At 48.5% G+C, this 24785-nt stretch overlaps 1 protein-coding gene across 4 annotated transcripts in view; it reads right to left on the bottom strand.

Annotated features, from left to right (window-relative positions):
- CACNA1H (calcium voltage-gated channel subunit alpha1 H) overlaps nucleotides 1-24785 on the bottom strand; it is a 257889-nt gene that overhangs the window by 114814 nt on the left and 118290 nt on the right. For all 4 annotated transcript variants that reach the window (XM_042798778.1, XM_042798776.1, XM_042798779.1 and 1 more), the window contains exons 3-6: nucleotides 13934-14045; nucleotides 10839-10972; nucleotides 6008-6105; nucleotides 658-817 (exon numbers count right to left, since the gene is read on the bottom strand). In XM_042798778.1, coding sequence (XP_042654712.1) covers nucleotides 658-817; nucleotides 6008-6105; nucleotides 10839-10972; nucleotides 13934-14045 — 504 coding nt within the window. The remainder of the gene's footprint in view (nucleotides 1-657; nucleotides 818-6007; nucleotides 6106-10838; nucleotides 10973-13933; nucleotides 14046-24785) is intronic.

Genomic DNA, 24785 nt, shown 5'->3' with positions numbered 1-24785 from the left:
CCCATCCCTGATGCCTGTCCCAGACTGAAAGCTGTGCACAAATGTCTTTAATACCCTTCACATCAATCTTCTTAATACACTTATGAAGATTTATTTGTGTGTTTCACAGCATCTCCACGGTGCTGTCTGTACCACCTAATCAACCTCCTGCCAAGTGGTGTGGTGTGCTAGGTGACCTCCCACACCTGTACGGTTTTGGGAACTGGTGATTTTAGGAGAGCTGTAATGCTTTTGTTTGTTCTAAATCCTTAAATTCCCAGAGCTGGGTATCTCAGCTTCCTTGGACAGAGACAATCCAAACCATTAACATCCTTGTCCTTCAGGTGCAGAGGGAAAACATGAAGAAGCCACTCCAAACCCTCAGTAACTTGCTGAAAAGTGTTTTGTTTGTTTTTTTTTTTTTTTTTTTTTTTTTATACAAAAAGTATCTAGCCAGACTCAGTGTCCTGAAGCCAACAACCTTGTGAAGAATCAAGATGACAGCCCAGTTAAGAGCTGCCGTTGCAGCTGTGCAGCACAGCCACGTCGTGCTCTCATCTGCAGCGCTGCTGGATCCGGCCCTGGCTGGACACTAGCCCTGCTCAGCACCGGGGTTTCTCTGGCAGGGGAGAGGGAGAAAGGAAGAAAAGGTGGAGAATTTTTTTTGGCTATACTTACATTGCAAAATTCCTGTCTAGGAAACACCTGTTTCTCAGCAGCCCTGCCCAGAGCTGCACACCGACAATCCCAAAGATGAAGAAGACAAAGAAACACAAGAGGAGGACGTTGCCTAACATAGGCAGAGTATCTAACAGCAGGGTGACGAGTATTCGCATACCTGTGGGGAGAAGGAGAAAACAGGTTAGAGAAGCCCTTTGATGGGGAGACAGCTGTGTTTGCAGGAATTGGGATGTTTACATTTTCACCTAAACCTTAAGGCTGAAAAGGAAGGTAAAGAGTGCAAAAGGCTTAGCGGCAAATGGGAACAAACAGTGTATCTCCAAAGGGTGGACTTAAGGGTGGGATTTTCAGGTGTTTTCAGTAACACAGCACTCAACAACACACAAACAAGGGCAAAGCTGCAAGACAGTCTTTCCTGGAGAAACGTCCCCACAAACCGTCGGCCTCCTAAGAAATTGTTAAAATATATATTTATAAACATACTGAACATCTGTCATGAATTGCACAAATTATTCCCCTAAACAATACAAAGCCTTGTGTAGGAGAGCTGTGGCTGTTCTCTGGGCGTCCTCCATGGACAACTCTCCTTGCTGGCCACAGGACTACCAAGCAGAGGAGGCAGGGGAAATGTGGACTTTTTTGAGGGGGGGGAAAGCAGGAGGTAAATGTGTCTTTCTCTAAGGAAAGCTCCCAGCTCTGCTCCCTTCCCCTCCTGGCTGCCAGGAGACCCTCCCAGTCAGTCTTGCACTTCTCTGCGAAGCTCCCCAAGAACCTGTGTGCATAGCAAGGGCTCCACCAGCACCTTTGCTGCCAGGGAAATACTGATTTCTGTGCAAGATCTTCCAACCTAAATAAGAGGCTCGAGGAATGAGTCAACCTTGCAGAACCTCAGCTAACCCTTGCATCCCCGTCCAGCATGTTCCCAGCATTGCTCTCCAGGGGAGACGGGGCAAGGAGGCAAGGACTGGGCTGGCACCTGGGGGCTGCCCTGTCTCACATGTCAGGGCACCTTCAAACTGAAGGATAAAACAGGAATAAAAAGGAAATAATGACCTGCAGCTCAGCAGCGCAATAGAGGTTAAATGAACCTCTGAGACACCAACCAGCCATCATTTCAACAGCTGATAAATGATGAGAGGAGAACTAATGAAAAGAGGAAGAGACAAAGGCAAATGCTAAATTATAGAACAGAATAGAAACCAGAAACTGAGCCTTGGGAGCCCAGTGCTCAAGTTTATGGCATGGTGGAAATGGGTGCAGCTGCTGGGTAAGGTGACAGCGTCACGTTTGGAGGCATTTCATCCCACTAACATTCTGCTCTGCAAATGCCTTTTCCTGTCTGCCTGCGTGGAGCCTTTTCTCCCTACATTTCCCCTAGCAGGATGCTGCTCTCCATCAGTCATCCCGTTTGAACACTGCCCACCGATTTCCACACTGGCTTCTCCCCACAGCCAGCTCCCGACTCACGCCTGATGCTTCTCCTGCCAATTCAGTGACGATGCTGGGCTGCAGCCTGGCATCTGTAGACCCCAGGAACGGGCGCTGGGAGGAGCAGGGTCTCCAGGAGAGATGTGTCCGTCCAACCCAGCACCTCCCAGGCCGCGGCAGGCAACGCTGGCAGGAGCCAGAGCCCCGTCACGCCGCTTTACCCCCCTCCTCGTGTCACTCTGCCAGCGGAAATGCAACCCAGCCAAGCAGGGCCGGAGCCGACACTACCTTGTCAGCACGGCACGAGAGGATAAACTGCCCCGGCCAAGAAGTCTGTGCTAATAAATAATTAGGTGTGAGTAATAACCTTTGCATCCCCAGGCAAGAGCCTTTCAAGGTCTCCATGCCCAGCTGCGTCTTGGCTCCGGTGTGGCTCCCTGCTGCTGGCGCCGGCAGCGGATGCTTCTCCGGAGGAGCCGCGATCCTGGCGCCCAGCCCCGTGCCAGCCCTCCAAACCCCGTCCCCGTGCCGCCCCGGCGCCGATGCCACCCTGAGGGGAAGGGACACGGCGCTGATGGCCAAGCGCCACGGGCGGTGTGGGATGCCGGCCAGCGTCCCTGCTGTCCCCTGGAACCGCGACGCCGGCCGCGGGGACAGCACCGGCCTCTGCACCAGGCGCAGGGGGAAACCCCGAGCTGGAGGGAAATGGGGGGGGGGGTGGTGTTGATTTTGTAACGCCTGTTCCCAACATGTGCTACCACCGTGAGCCCCCCAGGAGCACATCCCACGGCACTGCCCTTCAGACCTTCCTTGCAAATCTATTTTGGAAGAGCAGAAAAGCCTCACTTAATTCCCACTAGAAAGAGGATGCTGGGCTTTTCTTCTTTCCCCCCACCCCCACCCTCACTAATATCTTTGCCTTCTTTTTCCCAAAAATGGTTAAAATTTATCTCCCTGTGCCAGACAACTTTTTTCCGCTCAGCTACTTTTGGTATTTTGGGTTGTTTAGTGGCACCATTCTCGAGATTGAATCCATCTGTTCGCTATCCGCTAAGGGTGCTCTGGGCTCTCAGCAGAATGTCAAGTGTGCCATGGGAAAAGAGCATGAGCATCGGTTAGGCTGAAACGAGGATCAGGATTTCTTTTCATTCCCATTCCATGTGATGCCTGGTTTAAACCACATAGTAGAAAAATAAAAATAAAGCAGTGAAATGGATTTGAAAAAAGTGGCCACTACTAAAAAAACCCCCTAACTTCAGCCCCTGCCAAACATATAAATTGCAGGAATTGTATTTTTCCAGTCATTTTCAAGGAATAATTTCTAATAGAGATGATGTTTTTATTGGCCAGGGTTCTCCTTTCTTTTCTTAACAAATAAAATAAAAATTAAATAATCTTGTGGGTGAATTTATTGTGCCTGGAAGCAAAGAGCTAATAGCACTGGCTGGAACCCAGGAAAGTGCCCAGGCATCACGGGGATAAATCGCCAGGCTATTTCTCACGGGTCCCTGCTTCTCCTGTGCTGCCACTGAACACCAGGCTCGTTTCTTCTGACCCAGCCGTAATTTCTGTCTGCTTGATGTCCTTTTGCGACTGCCACTGAGCCGAAAACCCCGCTCTCACCACCAGTGTGGTGGCCAGGGGAGCGTGGCCGTCCCAGTGCTGGGGAGGGCGCAGACGGGGCCGAGCGGGACCTGCTGCCGGCTGGGATGTGGTGGGTGTCCCAGGTAATCCCCCGGCTAAGCTGTGGCATCCCCAGGGATGAAAGACTAGAAATTTGTCATAGAATCACAGGATGGTTTAGGTTGGAAGGGACCTTAAAGATCATCTAGTCCCAACCCCCCTGCCCCGGGCAGGGCCCCCTTCCCCCAGCCCAGGGGGCTCCCAGCCCCGTCCAACCTGGCCTTGAACCCTTCCAGGGAGGGGGCAGTCACAGCTCTGGGCACCTTGTTCCAAAATGTAACTCTGTTATTACCAGAAACTGCAAAAATACAACAAAATAGAGGGTTGTTGCTATCTATTCTCTGCAGACCCTGGATTATATCAGTCTGAAACAGTAAAAGTACTGATGTTAAAAGTTAGTGTCTCATAAACAAGTCAAGTCTGTGATTATCTGCCCTCCAGGAACTGAGATATTTCTAAGAATACTAATCCTGCCCTGGCACTTGTTCAAGACACTGGTAGTGTTGCAAGACCAGCCTAGCTGCTCGTCAAGCTGGGCAACTTAGCTCCAAACACGGATTGAGCCCTTTGGATTTCATCTTACATATTATTAACAAAAAAATCGATCATTTTCTATCACCTGTCTTTTGAAAAAAAATTTAAAGATCAAAGTGGCAAGTGTATCAGAAGACAATCTAAAAGGCTTTATTCAAAGCTTCAATATCAGACTCCTAAGGAAGGAAAACACAAGCTGGACCCAGATCAAAATTTCACCTAGACTTGGAAGCATTTCGATCCCTGGGCCTTGGTTTAATAGGTACGTAAATCCTTAAATTCCCTCGGCTTCTGCTCTCAGCCCAGCTGAATCCCAGCTTGAGACTCCCACTGTTTCAAGGAAGAGCTACGAAGGGCTTCATGGATTTAAATAACTTTGGAGCGAGCCTGGTCCTCAGCCCAGCCTGAAACCCTGTGGGGGCTCCGAGCTGAGCTCGTGCCAGCGTCCCTCCGCTCCTCCCTGTCCCAGTGAGGCCACGGAGCCACCGCGCTCAAAACCCCGGAGGAAAACTTTGTGTTGTGCTTTTGGGCTGCTCTGAAACCCTGGTAACAAAAACCTCATTAGGAAAACAAAGCTCCAGAGGGTTTAATGGTCCCTTTTAGCCTCTCATTTCTTTTTGTCTTGCTTCTAACTTCTAATGATGTCACTGTTGAATTTATAGATTTTTTTTTTGTTTTTTTTTTTTTTTAAAAGAAAAATCCTGAAGAATTTGAGCTCAGAGAGAAACTTCAAAGACTCCTGTGCGTAAACATCCATCTGTTCCCTTGCATGTTCATCTGAGGTACTGGAACCGAAACCCATCTGGGGGAGTTTGTTTTGCTGTCCCTAGATGTGCCGACACGATGGGCAATTAATCTAGGCAGGATGTTCAGCGAGGACCAGCAGGGCTGTGTCATTCAAACGAGCTTTTAAAAAGAACAGGAAATGTACATTTTTTTTTTTCATGATTTGTATGATTTCCATACAATGCCGCTGCATTTTGAATTGAGTGGATTTTGGTTAAAAAATGATGAAAGCGCTATGAAATTAGTACCTTGCAAAGGATTGCTCAGCAGACAGCTGATTCCAGCAGGAAATTATTTCAATTTGTTGGTTCATCTTTCAAATTGGATTTAGAAGACAAGCAGCTGAAGCCACTTGAAAATGGATTTAGGGGCCACTTGAACTTTCTATCGTGGATGAACTCAATTTTGTTTTACATGACAGCAAACCCTCTGTGGTATTTCACCAGCAACAGAGGCTGCTGCGCTTCTAATCCTGAACACAAAGAAATGGAAAGACCTTAAATAGCTGAGAAGGGAAAAGGAACCCATCCAGGGCAAGAAGATCCTTCTTCGAACTGACCTTTCCCCTTTCTTTATAACAACTTTGTTACGTACTTTGCAGTAGGAGTAGAGAGTTACCTGCCTCAGAGTGTTCACAAAAAACAGGTGGAAAACAGCCACAAAAACTTGGCACCCCAGGTATGAGATTTACTCCCTTGCCCTTTACTAACATTGATAATTGTAATAAATGATCTCTAACTTGCCATTAAAAATTAAAATAAATCAATTTGCTCTCACTGACGGGAGAGAAGACAGCTCCTGCAAGGCTTAGCATGCAGGGCTAGTTGAGGGGGGGCTTAATCCCCTTGTTTTCCCCGGGGGGGCAGCTGCAGCCAGTCGGGGATGTGGATGTGGCACGGACAACGTTGTTACTTACTTGGGACCCTGTTAATGGCTCGTAGCGGCCGAAGTACCCGGACGGTGCGGATCGCAGACAAGCTCACGTTGTGTCCGTCCAGAGAATACTCCATCATGCTGCGGGGGAAAGAGGAAAGGCGTCAGGACGTGGGATGCTCAGTCTCTGGGCACGAGGGTGCTGGGGCTGTCGCTGCCCGCGCGCTCCGGGAGCCATAGTGCTGGCTTGCAAAACCTCCCACCCTGTGTTTGCAGCTTATAATGTGCATCATGCTGTCAACGGGGTGGATATAAGGGATATTTCAGCCTCGAAGAGATTGAAAACGCCCACGCGAGCAGCGATGGCGTAGGGGCTGGCAGGCAGACGCGCTCCCGGGCTAACGGGCTGCAGGCACGGGTAACACATTGGGAAGTGGAACCTGGCACGGCAAGTTGCTGCAAAGTCAGGGCCACAGAAATCGAGACAGAGGGGGGAGCCCCCAACTATCTGCTCGGCTCCCGCAGTCGTGCTGCTCTCCCTTTCCATTAGCTTATCGTGCTCCGGCCCGCGGCGCATCCGCAGCCTTCCTGGGGAGATCACTGCACAACTCCACGCAGCTCAAAGTCAATAAGATGTTGCTGGTATTACACCCCCTACTAGCACCCCAGCACATTGTCACGCCAGCTTATCTCTCCCCGTATGACAAAAATGTGAATAACCAAGCTGACAAATGACGTTAAAGTAGTTTGGTTTCCATTTTATTATTAAGAATAGGGAACATTTTCTTTTTCATGCTCCGTCTCCATTTCACATAAACATTTCTCTTCCAGGCTGGGAAGGATGTTAAGTCAGTTTTCTTGTTCTTTTATAGCAATGAGTGGCAAATGTGTGTAGTGTTGATTTTTAATGGGGTTATGGCTAGTTAGCATGGCTGTAATTACAATTTATGGGTTTGACTACAGGGAAACACTTGTAAATATGTCACAAATCTCTCACCACGCCTGTTCAAATAACATAACAGCATCAAAAGCAGCCCTGCAAGTAAGCTGTTGGATCCCATGGAGAAAGAGCTTTTGTTTTGCTTTTTTTTTTTTTAAAAATAAACAAACAGATATGGAAGGAGGAAGGCAAATACAAGCTGAACTGCCATAACCAAGGGTTTCGGAAGCTTCAGTGGAAAGAGAGCTTTTCAACTGAAGCATCCTGCAGCCAGGATGGGCCAAAATCATTATGTGCCATCAAGAAGCAACAACCGAATGGACTGAAGCAACAGCTGAATGAATTTCAGGCAATAGCAGATGGGGGTTTGGTTTTGGGCCAACCTTGCTCAGACACATCATCACCCATGTGCCTGTGCTCTGCTTAGCAGGAGCTTTGCACTTTGTATTCGATGCCTTGCCCCGCTCTACAAAGTTTAACTGGGAATATCTAGATGTTCTGATGTTTGCTTCTCTTTGGTGCAACCCTGCGATATCACTGGCATTGCACTGAGGTGACTCTGGCCCGCTGGCCTTAATTTGCCATGCACAGAGGCCCTGGTGATTTTGAGCTGTTTTTAGTGATAACCTTCCAGAGATACATTTTTTTTTTTTTCCGAAGTAGTTAGTGCATCTTTATAAATCAAAACCACCTTAAAGCTTGTACGTAGGAGCGGAGCCGAAGATGAGGAATAGCTTTAAAACTCAGCACGGCATGAAAACAGGTTTTAAATCTAACGTGTGTTCATTAAGCAGCCGGAGCAGAGCAGTGGGAAGCAGCCTGGAGCTGCATGAAGGACCACACAGTGGGAAAGCCATCAGAAATGCCCCTCACACCTGCACCGAGGGGCCTGGAGCCAGCACCAGGTGCCTGCTCTAAACAGACCTTGCAGGAATAGACAAAGCATTGTTTAAAGTCCCCGAAGTGCCGAACTGTGCCGAAGCCTGCATCTATTCGCTGGCATGGTCCCAATACAGCACACTCACAATTTATCGGGTGGCTGAGTAAGTGGATTTTAGTGTAACTGATACAGTTTTTGAACTAGTAATAGCATGAAAAAGAAGTATGAAAAGCTCCAGTGGGAGCTGTTTTTGTACTCTGAAGAGCACATGCAACTATTTGTGCTAAAGGGCCAACTCCTGGGAGCTCACTTTTACTTGATCCTTGGAGTTTCAAAGGGGCTGATAAAAGATGAATAATCCAGGATTTAGCCTAGGAAACAGACTTTCTGACCCTGATGCTTTGGGCTTCCATGATACTCCATTTAGGATTTGAAAATAAGTCTCTGGGGGATCTACACTGCCCACCAAAGCCAACCTGAAACACTTGGTGGATTCCAGACTGCACGTTCTACAAGCAGTGAAAACATTTGAAACCTTAATGAAAAAGCCAAAGGTGTCTTTTTCAAGGCCAAGCTTGGGGTCCTGTTCTCATATCACACTTGTAAACCAAGAATATCCTGGAAATGCCTGACAGAAACCTACTGGAGCTGGAAATTCTGGGTATGCAGGGACTGGAGGTCTGGGTGACCCGGTGCTTGGTAGGCGATTCCCTACAGCCTCTGGGTACTGAAAAAAAGGAGGCACAAGCTTTTGCGATGTCTTCTACCATGAACAGTTTCCAGTCCTTCAGCTGTCAAGTTAAAGATGTCCAAAGCATATCATATGATCCTGCAACGTCTCCAGGGACTGGATGCACAAGGAACCTCTCTGGTTTTAGCTCTTGTGGACAACATTTTTGATGCTCAGGAAATGCTTTCAACTTGGCTGCTGGACAGACTGAAAGGTTGTAAGCTCCATTCGGTCTGAAATTTTCCAGGGTACATTTCTCAGGCGAGCAAAACATGAAAGGGCTTTCAGTGATGGAACAAACTTCAGACACAATCTGTTGCTAGAGGCAGAAGATATGTTTATTTTGTAGTTTCCCAGCTTACCCTCCGCTCTCTTTCGTATACTTGCTGGTAAGCCAAATCAGCTTATTTGAGAAGACTGAATCAGACAAACAAAGCAGGCAGCGCTGCCTATCACTTGTTTCCCTTCTTATCAGAAAAAGCCTCATAAGAACTTCATCACATCCATCCACTTGCTGGAAAAAGCAATTGTTGTTATTCCAGTAGTGTGTTCCCTGCTAAAATCACCTCCAGTTTTAGGAGCAGATGCTGGATTGGACGGTGGTGGTGGGAGAGCTGAAGGACCCCAGCCCAGCTTCTCCTTGATCACCACCAGCGTTACCAGACAGTCCAGCTCCCAGACCAGCCTCTATTCTGAGAGATGGGAAATAATGTCATAGGTATGGCTCAAAGACATCGGAATCATCTAGAGATGGCCCAGGATCAGCCAGAGAAGGGGCCGTTCCTCTTCTCATCTTCAGCCTGAAGTAATGCCAGACTGGCAGGAGGGCTTCTGATTGGGGTCTCCTGGTGCTTCTGCTGCTTTCATTCTTCTCATATGCCAGCCACGAAGGGTGGGGACATGCCCTGGGAAACTATCAAATGACTCACCAGCCACCTTCCCTCTTCTCCCGGGTGATGCGTGAACAAAGATCCTGGTGCCAAACCTGATGCTGAGGTATGAGCAGAGGGCTCAGCCTTTCTGCCTGCATGTGCTGTTTTATTTTTTATTCTTCCACTTTGCTGGGATGATCTGTTCGATGATGTGGGGAACCTCTGCTCGCCCATCAGGAGAGCTCATCCTGGAGGTTCAGCGTGAGGAAACATCGTCGGCATGTTGGTTATGGATGGCAGATTTCTGATCCTGAGTTCCCCCTGCAACCACAGCCTGGCTCTTCCCCTACTACTTCTGGTTTAAACACTGCAGCAGCTTTGGGAAAAAAAAATAAATGAACTGCTTCTTTTGCTGTCCCTGCTGTTCTTTCCTGGGCTGTAACCACACACGGGTTCAAAGGAAGCTCTGCTCAGGAGAGCTCATGTTTTATTCAAACCAGTAAGGCCATTCCTAATTGTATTCCAGACAAATAACATGGAGCAAAACAAAACTCCATTAGTGCAGTGAAGATTGTACATCACTAATGTGAGGGTAAAAATGCCCCAACATATTACAGGAATGTTCTAATTAACCCCAGGCTGGTCATTACAAACCCAGGAATTCAGAAATAAGGCAGAGATCTGTAATTAAGACAGTCTATCCCTTTCTAGAGTATACTAAGCAGATAAGAACACCTGGGATTTTTAAAATCCATTGATTTATGGAAAAAAGTTTTACACTTACCAAGCTTTTAGTCCACTCAGTTTTTCCCTATGGGAGTGAGGGAACTGGTGCCAAAAGCACCCAGATCTTCCTTATATCTGTTTATTAACACATCCTAAATCACAAATAAGCAGCTGTGGGAGATGGTATTAAAATGTAAAGCAAGAGGAGTCTACAGGAGGCATTTGCATGCACTTGTAATTTGGGTCAACTTCTGGCCGGCTTCTTGCACTGGGATTTCAACCTTCTGAACTAGATTTTTGGGCTAGATTCTCCCTGTTTGGCCAGTTTCTGCTTCTCTGCCTCACTCTAATGGTGTCATATAGTAGGAGCGGGGCTGAGCCACTGTATGTTTTTACCACCCGTTCCAGAGACAGCAGTCTTAACCACGAGTACTGGGACATCCTGGCCATCACAAGGACTAGATCAGCGTGCACTTGATTTGACAGAGATGACACTGGAAAAAAGATTGCTACTGAAAACCAGATGGCTTTTGCCCTGACATTCACACCCCACTCCATAATCTGGCATAGTTGCCAGAGGTGAAACCAAACGAGACTTATGAGACTTGAGCCTAGCAGCTTTCGCAAGATGTTATGAAAACCAGCCAGGACAACCTACAGATTTGGCTCTCTGGGGTTTTTTTGCTTTCATCGCGAAGAGCAAATTTATGAGGTTTTGTTACTGACCCCGCCATCACGATGAAGAAGTCCAGACGATTCCATGTATCTCCAAGGTAACACTTCTGCCCAAAGATCCCCAGAGCCACCATCTTGATGACCATCTCCACCGCAAAGAAAGCGAAAATGAAGTCGTCAAATGCCTGGAGACCAGTAAAAGATTATTACAGTCAGTTCTGCTGTGCTCTCTTATCAGGGAAAGGAGAAGCAGAGACATGAGTGCTCCCACCGCAGAGGCACTCTGCATACCCTGGCAGATGCTGCAAGGCAAAGCACTGGTACCAAAGTGCCACCTACTGAGCTCGGGAATAAAACCTGCAATACCCGAGGGGTCACGGCATCCCCTGATCACAGCTCCTGGGTCAGCGCACTGCCTGGGAAGAATTAGCAGCTTCTATTAATCTACTGACAAAGATAAAAGGACATCATCGTTGTACAGTTGGGGCTGCACTTGCAGTGGAAGCTGTGTTTCCAGACGGGGCAGCTCACACCTCCTAGAAAGAATTTGTCCCATCTAACACCAAGGGATGTGCTTCACCTCTGATGCTTTCACGGATTCCCAAAGGGACCAGGTTCCTGCCCACAGACCCAGACACAGGTGGGAGTGGACGTGCACATCAAGCAGAGGCTGAAGCAGTAACTGTAAGGGCATCCCACTGGCAAGCGGCGTGCCCAGCGCAGGACCTCCTGATGACAGTCAAAGGTTTGGGGTTTAGATTATCGTGAAAGCAAGAAGAGAAAATAAAGGTGTACAAATTAATCAGCTGCTGCCCTATAGAACATGCCTCAGCCTTTACTTAAAGAAGGACTTCTGTAGGGTAGTGGGGCCTTGGACTGCTGTGATTTCTCCAGCCTTCCTGGAGATTACAGGTGCGTGCATGGAATGTGGAGGTACTTGAAGATACCTTGAAATAGACTTTGTCGTAAATACTCTTTTCTACATGGTGCCTGTAAACTTGAACATCAGGAGATACAGATTGCTTTTAAATCACATGCAGAGGCTTTGTTGTTTTGCATAACAGACTTGATAAAGCACAGGAACTTCTCAATCTCCAGACATGACTGCTGCTGTTCAAACCACTTCTTAATGACCATACTGTTTGGTATTGTGTCTCTGGCACTTCCGTACTGAGGCCTGAGTGGGTAAATGGTAAAAATAACAGAGCATCCATACGGAAGCCAAGTTCCCACTGCACATCCACGTACCTCTGCGTGGCTGCTTGAGCACCATCTTCTCTGGCTGCTGGCTTTATCAACCAACCTTCTCCTTGACAAACTACACAAAAGTTTTGCTCCATTATTTCAGCTCATTTAATAACTGGCATCTGAATGCCTCCATAAAGAAGTTCAGGTTTTTCTACCTCATGTTCTGGCTTCCATTCCCTCCTGCAAGCTGCAACAGGGTGAGGAATAACGATGGCTTTACTTGCAGCCCTTTTCTGCCTGTAAACCCTTCGGGATAACATTTCGGGTTTTGCAAATATACACTGTAATCATTAAGCTGGTATCAGAAACCAAATTCAGTGTCTGAGCTCCTCACAGACGTATGAGCGTCTATTCTGAGGAGAAAAGACCATGCAAGCTGTGTGTTTGTGATCTGATTAAATTATAAAGAAAAGGAAACAAATAAGGAGCATTCAATAATGTCACCTCCTCATCCAGGAAGGATTCCCTTTGTCTGCCTGGACATTTTGGCAGGGACAGGCATCCTCCAAAGTCCCACCTGGGTGAATACATGCGGAAAAAATGGCAGGCATGTGGAATGTAACCTTTAAGGAGATATCAGACACTTTCTGATGGGCTCTCTGAGGGATGCTTAGCCCGCAGCTGCCTGCAGTGTGACATTTTCTGGTGAGGGAGGTGGACTGGCTACCTCTGGCTGCCGCTTCACACCATCCCTGAGCCTGACCCTCTGAGACAGTCCCTATGCTGGATGCCTCTGGCAGCAACAATTGCTTCAAAATTGACCTCATTCCGTAACAAACCCCTAGTGGCTTCTCAATCCATCTGGTTTACTTGGCTCTGCATTGAACAGATCCTCTTTTAAGATTGAAAAGAGGTTCCATGATAAACTCTGCTATTCCTGGCATCTGCAGGCAGTTCTGGACCAATCTTTGAAAGAGGCAGGAGAGGCTGGTTGGAAGGATCCCACTGGCCTTCCCATACAGCTGAAATGCCCAGAGGGAAGTAAAGCAGCAGATCTCTGTGGGGTTCAAATGAACCAAGCCTGTTACACTGCCACATGTCAGGAGTCCTTGCCTGGGTTGATGTAATGCGTTAGAAACAAGGAAAGTTGGTTCCAAGCCTGAGGACCGAGTTGCTGCAGGAAGCCCAGCGCCAAGGTGCAGCCCACATACCAGATGCTGCCGGGATGTGCTTCCAAAACGAATCCTGTGGGCATATGGCAGCGAGGGGATTGCCAGGACGCAGCGAGGGATGAAGTGACACGTGTGATGCCCCACGAAGCTTGGGGTGGCCGACAAGGGTCTGTGAGTTTTGTGTGGGGATGCATTTCCCAAAGGACCGTTGTCCTGGCACTTGGCAGTGCTGACTTCAGCTGGTGGGCTCTGCTGCGGAGAGGAGCAGGCACGGGCCCACCCTGTGGTTTTTTTTTTTTTGTTCATGAAGAAGGGAATGAAATGGCAAAGTCACCGGTGCCATGTTGCACAGACCAGACTGCAGCAATCCAAGAGATGCTGGCAGTGAGCTGGCTGGGGTGGAACCGACCGACTGTGAGCAAGAGGTTCCCTGCAGCATTGGCCATCCTGTAATTAAAAAGTGTTCAACACCTCCAGTGGGAGCCGGAGGCCCAGTTTTAGGCCCCCCTACCCTTATTAAATGTGTAGAGAAAGGATCTTGCTGGGGTAAGTCCAAATCAGTCAGCCTTTGAGTCTCACCTAGGGCCATGGCAGCAGGCCTCCTCGAAGGACAGGCTTTGCATGCCCAAGTGTGGCTTAGTGGAAAAACCATCCCTATGGGAAGGGCTTTCATGGCTGGATCCTGGGGAAAAAGGGACAAGGTGGGGGCCCCAGCTCCCAGGATGGCCCACCCCCCCACCCCCCCCCCGCACATCCCAGGCACGCGGGGCAGCGTGGGATCCTTACCTCCAGGATGGTGCACCGCTCCGACTGGCACTCCACGTCCTCGCAGGGCTGGAACATGCCCAGGGTGACGCAGTTCAGGAGGATGACCAGCATGCTGACGTGCTCGAACCAGGTGAGAGGAGGGAGTTAAGGAGAGCACATGCTTCAGCCGCCATGGGGAGGGGGGAAGCTGAGGCACCCTGCTATTTACATGTCAAAAAGCCTTCACTCCTCGCACAAGCAAAGAAGAAAACACTGCCAAAACATCCCAAATTTGCTAAGGTTTGCAATTTTTGGCAACTGAGGAAAGGGCCTTGGAAAAGGTACTCCTGTTGAGATGAAGGGACAGAAGGTGCCTTTCATTTCTTACACGGCAGCAAAGCCAGAGAAGGACAACGAAGCGCACGGCCACGCTCTCCAACTCAAGTCCCCCCGACTCCATCCTCTTCGGTTCTTCCTGCGTGCCCAGGGGCAGCTGAGAGCACAGCCACCTCTGTCTGCCTCCCACAGCAACTTTCACCTCCAGATCTCAAAGGGTTTTAGCAGTGAATCACCCCACATGTCCGCTAGCATTAATTGTTTCAGTACCAAGCTAAAGAAATCAAGACAAAGAAAGATTAATTAATTCAGGCACCACCACCACCAGAAACCCGGCTTGTGCCCAGTTCCTTGCTGGAGCCAGTGAGGTTGCTCTCCTTGTTTCCAACTCAAGTCATGGGAATGGGTGCTGAATTCAGGTTATCTCGTTCCCACCTGGTTTCTAAGTCTCAGGGAGCTATAGAGCCCATTTTGAGCTCTACATCATGATCAAGAATGAAGGCAAAACAAAGCCAAGCTGGTGGCACAAGCTGGGAGGGCCAAGGATGGCGGCATGTTGGGGTATGGGGTGTAAACCAGGACCCAGGGTGCACAGCACAGGCTTCGAAAGGGTTGGAAAGTGCTCAAGGTTGGATGTCTCCAGTCACCAAAAAAACATATTCTTTTACAGGACCCACCAGTGCGCAACTGCACTAACATTAATAGTTTCAAAGTAGTAAGTGGTGATTTGCATCAGTGCAAAATAGGCCCAGAGCTTATGATTACTGCTGCTGGTATGACTATTAAAAATAATAAAAAAAGATTTGGGTGAACTGAACAAGAGTTTCACAAATTAAGCATGAATGAGAGAACTGTTCTTAGGAAAATAATTGGAAACATCTGTATATGAATAAACCTTTATGCTTTCAAACACACAAGCAAGGAATGTGAGCAAGGAATCATGGAGAAAGAAGCACAGAGACATTGTCTTATTTCTGATAACAAAAATTCTCCTGCTTTGGAAACCTGAACAAAAAAAAACAACCATATTTTTCCCTGCTGCTTTTAGAAGTATTTTATCTGGCATTTTATCAGTTCAGCATAAGATTTATCGCAGCATAAGATCAGGCAAGTGCAGGGCTGCAGCCTCAAACTACTTTTGCACACTCTCATGTATCCAGATTAAAAGAAAAAAGAGAAATCAGTGGGGACAGGTCCTGCAGCTTCCCTAAAACCTGAACCCAACCCACTGCTTGTTTTAGAGAGGGCTTTCATTTGAAAATATAGGAACACCTTGGAGCCCATGATGGGGACCAAACACGCCAGACTTGGAAACCCACTTGTCTAAAAGGGAAACGCATGAAATCAAATAACCAAATGAAATAAAAACCCAGGTCACGCCGTCAGTGATGCAGAAAGAGCTGGAGCAGGTGAAGCTCCTGGCCACAGCCCTAGAGGACTTGTGCATTGCTGAAATACCAATGTCGATTTATTTTAATTTCTCTTTGCCTTCAATGACTTCTTTCTGATTTTTGACAACTTTAGGGATGTTTGGATCTCCTTCCCTTTTGCCTAATTAGAAGCAGAGTGGTAATCCTGCTCCATAGAGAAAACAACCCGCATCAGACTCAAACAAAGCCCAACCTGTGGTCACATCTTACTTACAATATTTGCATCGCTTGATGGGATTCATGTGGAACTCTCTGTAAACAGCGCTCCTGCGCTATTCCCAGGGTGCCTGCAGTTGCATTCATTTCATTTATTATACTTGCAAATTTATATTTTTTTTTTTTTCACTTTAAAGTTAAAAAAATAAAAGCATGTGGATTTTGCACTGCTAAAAAATGTATAACTGTGCTGATGAAATAGGTCTCCCGTTTCCCCAGAGAAGAGGAGCGCACTGGCCCTGTACCTGGTTGCTCCAACCTTGCTCCTCCATCCCGCCCCGGGACACCGATCCCAGGGTCGTGCTGGCTCCATCCCCTGCTGCTCCAGCGATGGGGAAACGTACACCCTAGGTTTTTCCCCACCACAAGATGATAAGGGTTTTGAATCCACCATCCACCAAGGGTTGCTGGTTGTGTTACTGTTCTCCATCCTGCCCTCCACTGCCTGAGCCCTTGCTTCTAGCAGAACTAACCAAGAATTAGATTTTGGTTTCCATCAGAAAACGCTGATTTCTCAAAAGTGAATCATCAGTGTGCATCAGTTTTGATGGCAACGTTCAATTAAGACAGACTTTTTTGTATGAAACATGGAAGAGTCTGTTCCCAGCCAGGCAGAAGCAGAGCCAGTTGCTGAAGGGAATCCTCAGGGGTATGGGGAAACCTTGATGGATGTCAGGGTCTCCCATGCCCCGGGCTCTTCTGGCTTCTGGGCCAGTGCCTGTTTGCTGCTGAGATCTCTCTCATCATGATACAAAACCACAAACATTTCATAAAGAATATTTTCTGAGCGGAAAACCTGCCTCCCCTCTGGATCTAGCATCTGCCCCTGATTTTTGATGTCAGTGGAGCAACTGAAGCCCAAGGCTGAGGATGTTTGTGGGGTAAAGCCCCTGTGCTGCTGAGCTACCCCAGACCTTCATTTAGGCACTCTGCTCATTAGATCTCTAAAAAACTTCTTTCTTCTAAATGATCTAATTGTCATTTTTATGGTTAAATAATCACTTGCATGAGAAGAATTGCCATTTAAATGAGTGCCCTGATTCCTTGAAGACAGGCAGAGCCACCACTGTCCTCTGTCCAGCTAACACCAAAGCCAAATTCGGTGTCTTTCAGGGTGCCAGAAGAGTTGTTTTAATTTTCTAACAGAAACAGAAAGGCTCTCCCTTAGCTTTGCGGTCACAGATGTTTAGGGGCTGTCGGCATAGTCAGCAAAGATCAGCCACAGCAGTGAGATGGAAAAAGGCAGTGCTGCCGCATGCAGAAAGAAAAGAGACAAAAGAAAACTCGTGTTGCCTTTGAAGAAAAGGCTGAAAAGGTGAAAGAAAACCCACTGTAGGGAACAGTTTTGCTTTGGCCAGAGAATGGACTGGAGGAGGGAGGAGGAAGCCCTTGCCCAGGGCTGTTTTCTCCCAGGGATGCTCTTATCCTCCCTCATCCCCGAACCCTTCCTGAGGGGATGCAGCTGGAGGGGGCTGAGCTGAAAGGTCCTGTCCCTGCTCAGCCCCTCCAGCCCACCTTCTCCTCCTGTGCCTGCAGCTCCCTCCAAGGCATTAAGCTCCTGCCCTATTTATTTTCACATCAGATTAATGACAGTGAAATCCCTAATTCAAAAGCAGGATCACCCTGAGTGCTCTGCTCTAATGGGACTAATCCTCCCTCTCTCTGCTGCACAGATATTCAAGAGAATTTCAGTTCACTCCCCCCTTCCTTGCTCCTGGCTCTGGGAAAGCCCCAAAAGCTGTAATTTAACCCTTGTCTGGCTCTTTTTCCAGACCCCTCCCAAGCCATCCAGCCTTCAGCAGCCATGTGGAGATATCCCAAAGCAAACCCCCCGGGCAGCCGGAGGTGATGCTGCTTGGCAGGGTGGGATTATAGAGAGCACCTTTTCACAGCATCCTTCCCACAGAGCCTGGGCCAGTTTGAAATGCCCATCAAGAAAGAAAAATGCCATTCTGATATTGGTGGGAAAATACCCAGAAGAGCAAAAGAGAGGGGAAAAAGTGAAAAAAAAAAAAAAAATCTGTGAGCAGCCCAACATCGGTCTTGTGCCAGCACATAGCAAAGATGTGGCTGGAGACAAGTCCCACAGCACATCTCGTGGGTGATCCTGCAGCATCACCACACACCCTGCCTGGCTTTTTTGCAACCAAGAGGTCAAGGTGAGGGACGGTAACACCGAATGCAGCCATGCAGGGCTCCTGCTCACACCCTGCGTGGCACTGGCTCTCCTGCTGCTGGAGCTGGGGTGGGACTGGCTCGGGATCCTCCTAGTCCTCTGGCAGCAGCGGTGGCTGAGACCCGCTAAAACCATGACGGTGCAAAAATGGGTACTTCTGAGTTACCATGGAAACTGCTGCTCTCAAGGCCACCAAAGCACCACCCAGTTTAAAAGCAGCCAACTTCACAACTGGGAGATTTGAAAAGAAAAAGACGCAAAGGGGACATCCAGACTAACTGCTGGAGGCAAAGATAATTGCAAAAGATTTGCTTAATATTTCTTCCTCTGCCACAAATGACAGGGTAACGACATCTCAAGAGTATCTGGATCAAGCTCATATCCCCCAGACACCCTTCAGGCAGGAGCTGGGGAGCAACGGAGCCCTGCCCACCCGGGGGGGCTGCTCCGGCCGCACAGCACCGTGCTGTGGGATCGACGGTCTCTTACACTAAAATCTAGCTCTGAGTTTAGAAGTGGCAATACAGAAACCAGGCTCTGCCCCCAAAAGTTGTTGGCCCCACTTGCTGTTAGCGCAATGGCTGATGCGGATGCTCTCCAGCAGCTTTTCACAGGGTTTTACTGGAATTACCTTCAGGGAAAGCCCAGTAGCTTGAGGATGAAGAGCTCTAGTTGCCAGAAGATGCCTCAGCATGGACAAGACCTGATTTTCCCACCAATCTCTGCTGTGACAGTATAGCTGGTAAGGCCTTGACTTGATTTAAAAAGAGAGGTGGGAATTCAAGGGTGTGTTGAAGCAGTTGTTCAAGAGAAGCTTGAGTGTTTCCAGCAGTAAAACTGAATGGCAAGAGCCCAATGCAGAGAGTTGAGGCTGGGTGGTCACTTGGCAGCTCCACATCACCTAGCCACGGGTATCAGTGCCAGAGGATGTGTTTGAGGAGTAGGCAATCCAAAATAAAGCTGTGTAGGAGCTGTGCACGTATCCTGCCCAGAGGGAGAGCTCCTGTTACCTCCTGCCTCCGTCAGCAGCCCCTGCCCTCTGTCATTGGCAAGGGGGTTTGACAAGGCTTCTCTGTCACCGAGGCAGTGGCACAGCAAGACTCTCATCTCCTACGGACATTACTGATTAATTAAGGAATCCAGCTAACAAACAGAGAAAAAAAAAAAAAAAGGTCTTTAAAACTGCTGTCTGGTGGGTCCAGAGCAGAATGGGACATTAGAGTCGCTTTGCATCTTAGGATGCAAGGAGGAGCGAGGACACCTGCAGCAGTCCAGCATTTCATAGCATCAACACTTTTTCTTTATGCAGCGTTTCCTGAAGACAAGTTTGCACTTGGCCACTGATTTAACTTTTTCTTTTCCTCTCTCCCTTTTTAAAGCAGTGCACTTGTGACTTTTTGCATCGCCGACCTCAGGCCCCAAACCGAGGAGCAGAGGAACGGGGCAGACCCCAGGGTCACCACCCCACCTCCGGCCAGTGGCACACAGCCCTGCCCCCGGGTTGCAAGGACGAAACCCAGAGGGAGAACTTTAACACCCTGCCGCCTAGACCCTCACATTTACCTTTAGGACAGACTTCATTCTGTTGAGTTTATGGCAACAGAACCACCCTAAGCAAAAGCAGAAATAAGCCGTGTCCTCACCAGGCTCACAGTGCTCATACTGTATTTTGCATCCGTTTACTTCAACCAGTTTAGGCACGGATCTAATTAAACTGCAGGACGAGACCCAGCCAGGCCTGATGGCTCCATCTCCTCTGGAGATGGTTTTTACACCATGACACTGACGGTTGCAGGCAGAAGAAAAGAATGACTCTGCTGAAATGAAAAACACCAAACCCAAACCCAGCGCCCCCCAGCTCCTTTCCACCATAAACCTCTGATTCTTGGCCCAAAGGGAAAAGTAAAATTAACTGCAATGATGCAACTTGGATCTCTGTTTCACGCATTTTAGCCAGCAGAACAACGTGGATAGTTCCTATTTCCAGATGATTTTCAGATCCTTACACATTTGTGCAATGCTATAAGGGGATTGTTGACCTTCAGGTCAAAAGCTAATACATTCTTTAACATTTTGAAGGCCCTCTTAAATATAAAAATGAAAGAAAAAGAAACTGTTTGTCTTGTTAGAAAGCTAGGTTTTCAGTATCTCTCTTAAAATTGCACAGGTACTGAGTAGGCTGCCATGCCTGCAGCCCTGGTCTGTGTCCCGTTCACTTTGCATGAGCCATTTCCCCACTCCAAATAATGCCCAGAAACCTCCAGTGACGTGGGTACAGGCCAGGCTCAGACGTACCATAACGCAGCCGGTCTCCTTCACGAGGCAGCTCAGCCCGTCTGCACCTCCCCATTTTCAGAGAGATAATCTCTACCATCCGTCACTCTAATTCTAAAAATATTTCTGCAATAAACACAGTAAAAAAATGCTGGGACCGTATTACTGCTGTACCGCTGTCGCAAACTCCCTTGCTTTCATTCCATGCCTTGTGATGAAGGACACGCTGCTTCAAATTCCCAGGTCCTTCAGAGGGATCAGTCTCAGCTTCTTTTAAAAGTCCCTCTCCCCAGCCCCAACCCTCATTTCTAAGTGCCCATGTTGGAGAGAGGCAGGAGCCAAAAGTCTAAACACTCAGCAACTGAAAAGATCATGGCGCTTACTATTTTCACATAATCTTATTTTTAAGCCAGTCAGGGGATTTTGGAGACTTAACCCATTATTTTAAATGCTCAGATTTGGCAGTATTGTGATTATTACTGTTATTGTGTCTGTACATACTGCGCACGATGCTGAGGAATAACACAAAGCAGTAAAAGCCAAGTTATAGTTACAAGAAGAACATATGTTTACAGAAGAAGCAGCCAACTGAAGTTTCAGTTTTTATAGTTTAAGATGTGACTAATGCACTAAATATACACACACACATATATATATATACACACACACACATCTGAGAGACTGGGATTTTCAGAGCACTCTTGGTGAGTGGGGTACATATTGCTCATCGGAGAGCAGCAGGACTCGGGCGTGTAATTCCTCCTTTGCAAAATCACAGCCTTATTTGCCTTTAGAAACGAGGCTGGTTGGAAACCTGAGGACCTGCTTGTAAACCACCCAACCCGGCATCTGTTCCGCGGCGGCGGCAAGAGTGCAGCTGGCTGCAGGAGGAGAGCTTGGGGCGGCAGGAGAAGGGGCTCGGTCCTCCACCCCAGTGGTCCAGCAGACCCCAGGGATGCCCACCCGCTTGGTCAGACCACAAAGCAGCCCCTGCATGAGGTGGAAACGGGGCTCCTGCAAAGCCGTGGAGCATGGAAGCACTTGTAGGAAAAGGTGATGGGAATGGGGGGGGAGCGGGGTACGGGGTGGGCACGGCCGCTGCCTTGTCCCACCGAGCCCCACGGCACTGCCACCGCACCCGTGTGTCCATGTCCTCTGACTGATGGATGGGCCACACTGAAAGGACTGGGTACAGGTGGGAAGCTGCTCCAGCGTAGAAATTAAAAGCATTCAATGCCCGTTTTACCAGTATTTAGGGGTGTTGACCAAATACCAGCAAATTACAGTAATAACGCTTCCCATCCCTTCACGTCACCAATGACAAAAATAGCTTTAAAAGTCTGCAATATCCACCTCATCCTGTATGCTACGTAACAGAAGACAGTCCAAACTTGGTGATATTTGGTAAATAGCAGCAGGAAAAAAATTAAAGAGAGAGAACAAGAAAGAAAAAGAAAGAACAGAACTGCAAGAAATATGAGTCAGAATAAAATTCCCAAGAGGCAGCACTGGCTGGTGCTGGCATAATTTTAAGGAACATTCTTATTTTAAAAAAGTTGATTGATTAAAGCTATTTTTAGTGCCCATACTGCACTGGATCATTCGGGTTCGTTTGCTTATGAATTGTAAAACAAAATGAGGCAGCTGCACTTCAGAAATATATACCTCCCCAACAGCACCACAAACACGCAGACCAGAAGCAATATTTCAGCCCAAAAGACACCAAGTTGGCACATGACTTTGGAGATGGGGCTGACTGCAGGGAATTCTTGTTTAAGAAAGGATTAGCCTGAGTTACTGGAATAATTGCATCCTACTAGTGTGCTATAAAATAACCATAATGGGACTCCAACTTGGTATCAGCCTCAAATGGACCTCGAGCGACAGGCTGTCCTGCTGGTCTGCTGCAGGACGTGCCCTTCTCTCCCAAAATGTGAATAATTGCCTTTGCCTTGCACAGCCAGAGATTGGGGAGCTGATTTTGGGGCAGAGCTCCTGGATTTGGCCTCACTAGACAATTTTTGGCCGAAGCATAGCAGGTTGCAGCCCTGGGCATCCAAGATGTGCCGTACGTGTTGCGGCCGGGGCATCCCAAACCTGGAGGATTTCCCTGTTGTGATGTTTGTCACCGGGCAATGCCAAAACATTCCTGAGACCCTTGCACAAGCACAGCTCTCTGCAAACCAGAGACCTGCTGCACCGTGGATGTTTTCAGTGCCCAGGTTGCCCACGTGCCCTTTGAATGCCTCCTCTTTGGTTTTGGTACCCTGGGCAGCTGGAAACATCATTTGCACTGAAGGTATCTGCTCTGAAAGCACCAAGAAGTTGGTGTTTGCCCTACCAGGGAAAAGTCACTAGTGTGCAGCCGAGCCACCGCCACAAATGACCAGCGGTCCTCAAATAACATCCCCCCCCCTCCTTATTGACAAATCTTGGTAATGATGGCAATGCAGAGAGCAAAGTTTGTTCACAGATCATTCACGAGCAGTAAAAAGAGGCCAGATCCCTCTTATTATGAATCTTAAATCATTCACCTTGCTCAAGCCAATCTTTTGGAGCCATAATGAATTTAAAAGCAGTTAACTCCAAGTCCTTGTCATGTGTCATTTGTCAGACAGCTTCATTTTCCCTGCCTGTTGTCACAGCTTTGTAAGGCTGTTATGAGACAGGCAATGCAGTAAGTCGCAGCTATTGGGGATTAAACTTCAAACTAAAAGGATGATACAGGCATAAAAGCACCTCGCGGGGTGCACACGCTCACGCTGCCTCCCAATGCGGCTCAGTCGATGCAACACTAATCCTCCCTGTTCTCGGGGCTTTCCAAGTGTAAAACCAGGATCTGTAAAAACCTGATCACTACCGTTGCTCTTCCCTGCCACGTGCCTCCCCAGCACAAACCCATCCCGGTGGATCTTGTACCTCCCAAACAAGCTCAGCAGGGAAATCAAGGCAACACGAACCATTGCTACACCCAAACCCACAGGAAAACCTCCCCACGTCAGCCCGATGGCAAGCATCACCCTGGAAAAATCACCGCCACTGCCTGGGTTAAATTAGTGCCTGTTAATGCCCAGAGTGATGATTGCAAATGGATTTAGCATGTCGTTAAGGCATCCTTAACTGCTGCGAGATGCGCCGAGAGGAAACAAGGTTGTATTGATTAAAGTGCCATAAATGGACTTCAGCACAGCTGTGCTGCACCGGGCTGGCTCGGGAGCTGCCCTCTGAATTGTCATTTCTATTAGATGATGGAAAACACCATCTCATGTGGTTTAAGTTCTGCAGCTGGAACCCCATGGCTGGACTGTGCCAGAGGAGTCGGGGTTAGAGTGGTTTTCTTGCCTGTGACGACTGCTCTGAAGCCTTTGAGCAGCAGGTTCAGGCCATCCAGGAAAGCCTCTGTTCCTGCCGTCTCCACATATCTTACTAAATCCCCTCAGAAATTCAGAGGTGCTGTTCCTGTTTGACAGTGCACAGAGATCACAGGGCCAGGGCCAGAGATCAAGTCCCTACCACTTCATCCAAAATAAACCCAAATGGTCTCTAAGCACATCACAACCCATTCAGGCACCAAATCCACTAAATCCACCCAAATGAGAGCGTTTCATGCCCACTAAATTCCCAGCCATCATTTTCCCAGCAAGGAGACAAGGACAGAATCAGTGTTTTGCCTAGTCCCCTCCGCCTGCGTGACTCACTTGATTAAAATACGTATAAGCACCTATCTAAGCAGTGACATGCGAGGGTGCGCAATCAGAGCAGGTAATTGCTTGAGAGAGACGGGTGCGTGGGTGAAACACCAAATACTGGGGAAAAGGGTTACGGAGGGCAGAAAGCCACAGCCGCATCCTCGGGGGTGGCTCAGTGTCATGGCAACTCGGGGCTGCAGCTTGGCTTCCCGAAACGATGCTGCTGGGGGGTGAACCCCCGGGCGGGAGGTCGGGTCCTGAATATCTCCTGTGCCAGCTTCGCTTGGCGGTGGGAGATGGTGGAGGGGGCTGCAGGGAGAGGATGGGGGAGATGCGGCTCACCGTCCCCCTGCCACCGGTCCTGCCCTCGCTGGGCTGGGCTCACGCGTCCTACGAAGCGATGGGGCAGCACTTCTGGGGTTTATTTTGCTTTCTGTTTTTTGCTTTCCGGCGGTGGGTGAATGGAAATGTGCTTTTCCTGCAGGGAGACGCACAGGTGGGTTCAGAGCGAACACCCCCGCCCTCATGCAGCCGGTGCGTTGGCAGGTCTGGACCAAACACAGCTTCTCCCATTTACACCAGTATCCTGGTGAATTAGGTCGGCTGAGGAGGGGAAGCAGCCTTCCTCCATGCCCTTGGTGCTGAGGATTAGGAGCTGTCACCCATAGGGGACCATGAAGGTGACAAACATCGCAGCATCCCCTTCTGAGGAAGGTCAGTGCAAAGATAAAGCGGTTCCAGGGCTGCAATTCCCCTGGAAACATATCACC

The sequence above is a fragment of the Tyto alba genome, unplaced genomic scaffold (genome assembly GCF_018691265.1).
Source record: "Tyto alba isolate M040663 unplaced genomic scaffold, T.alba_DEE_v4.0 Super-Scaffold_28, whole genome shotgun sequence".
In the NCBI taxonomy this organism is placed as follows: Eukaryota; Metazoa; Chordata; class Aves; order Strigiformes; family Tytonidae; genus Tyto; species Tyto alba.
Note: the sequence above shows the minus strand (reverse complement) of the source record. Positions and strands in the feature narration are given on the sequence as shown.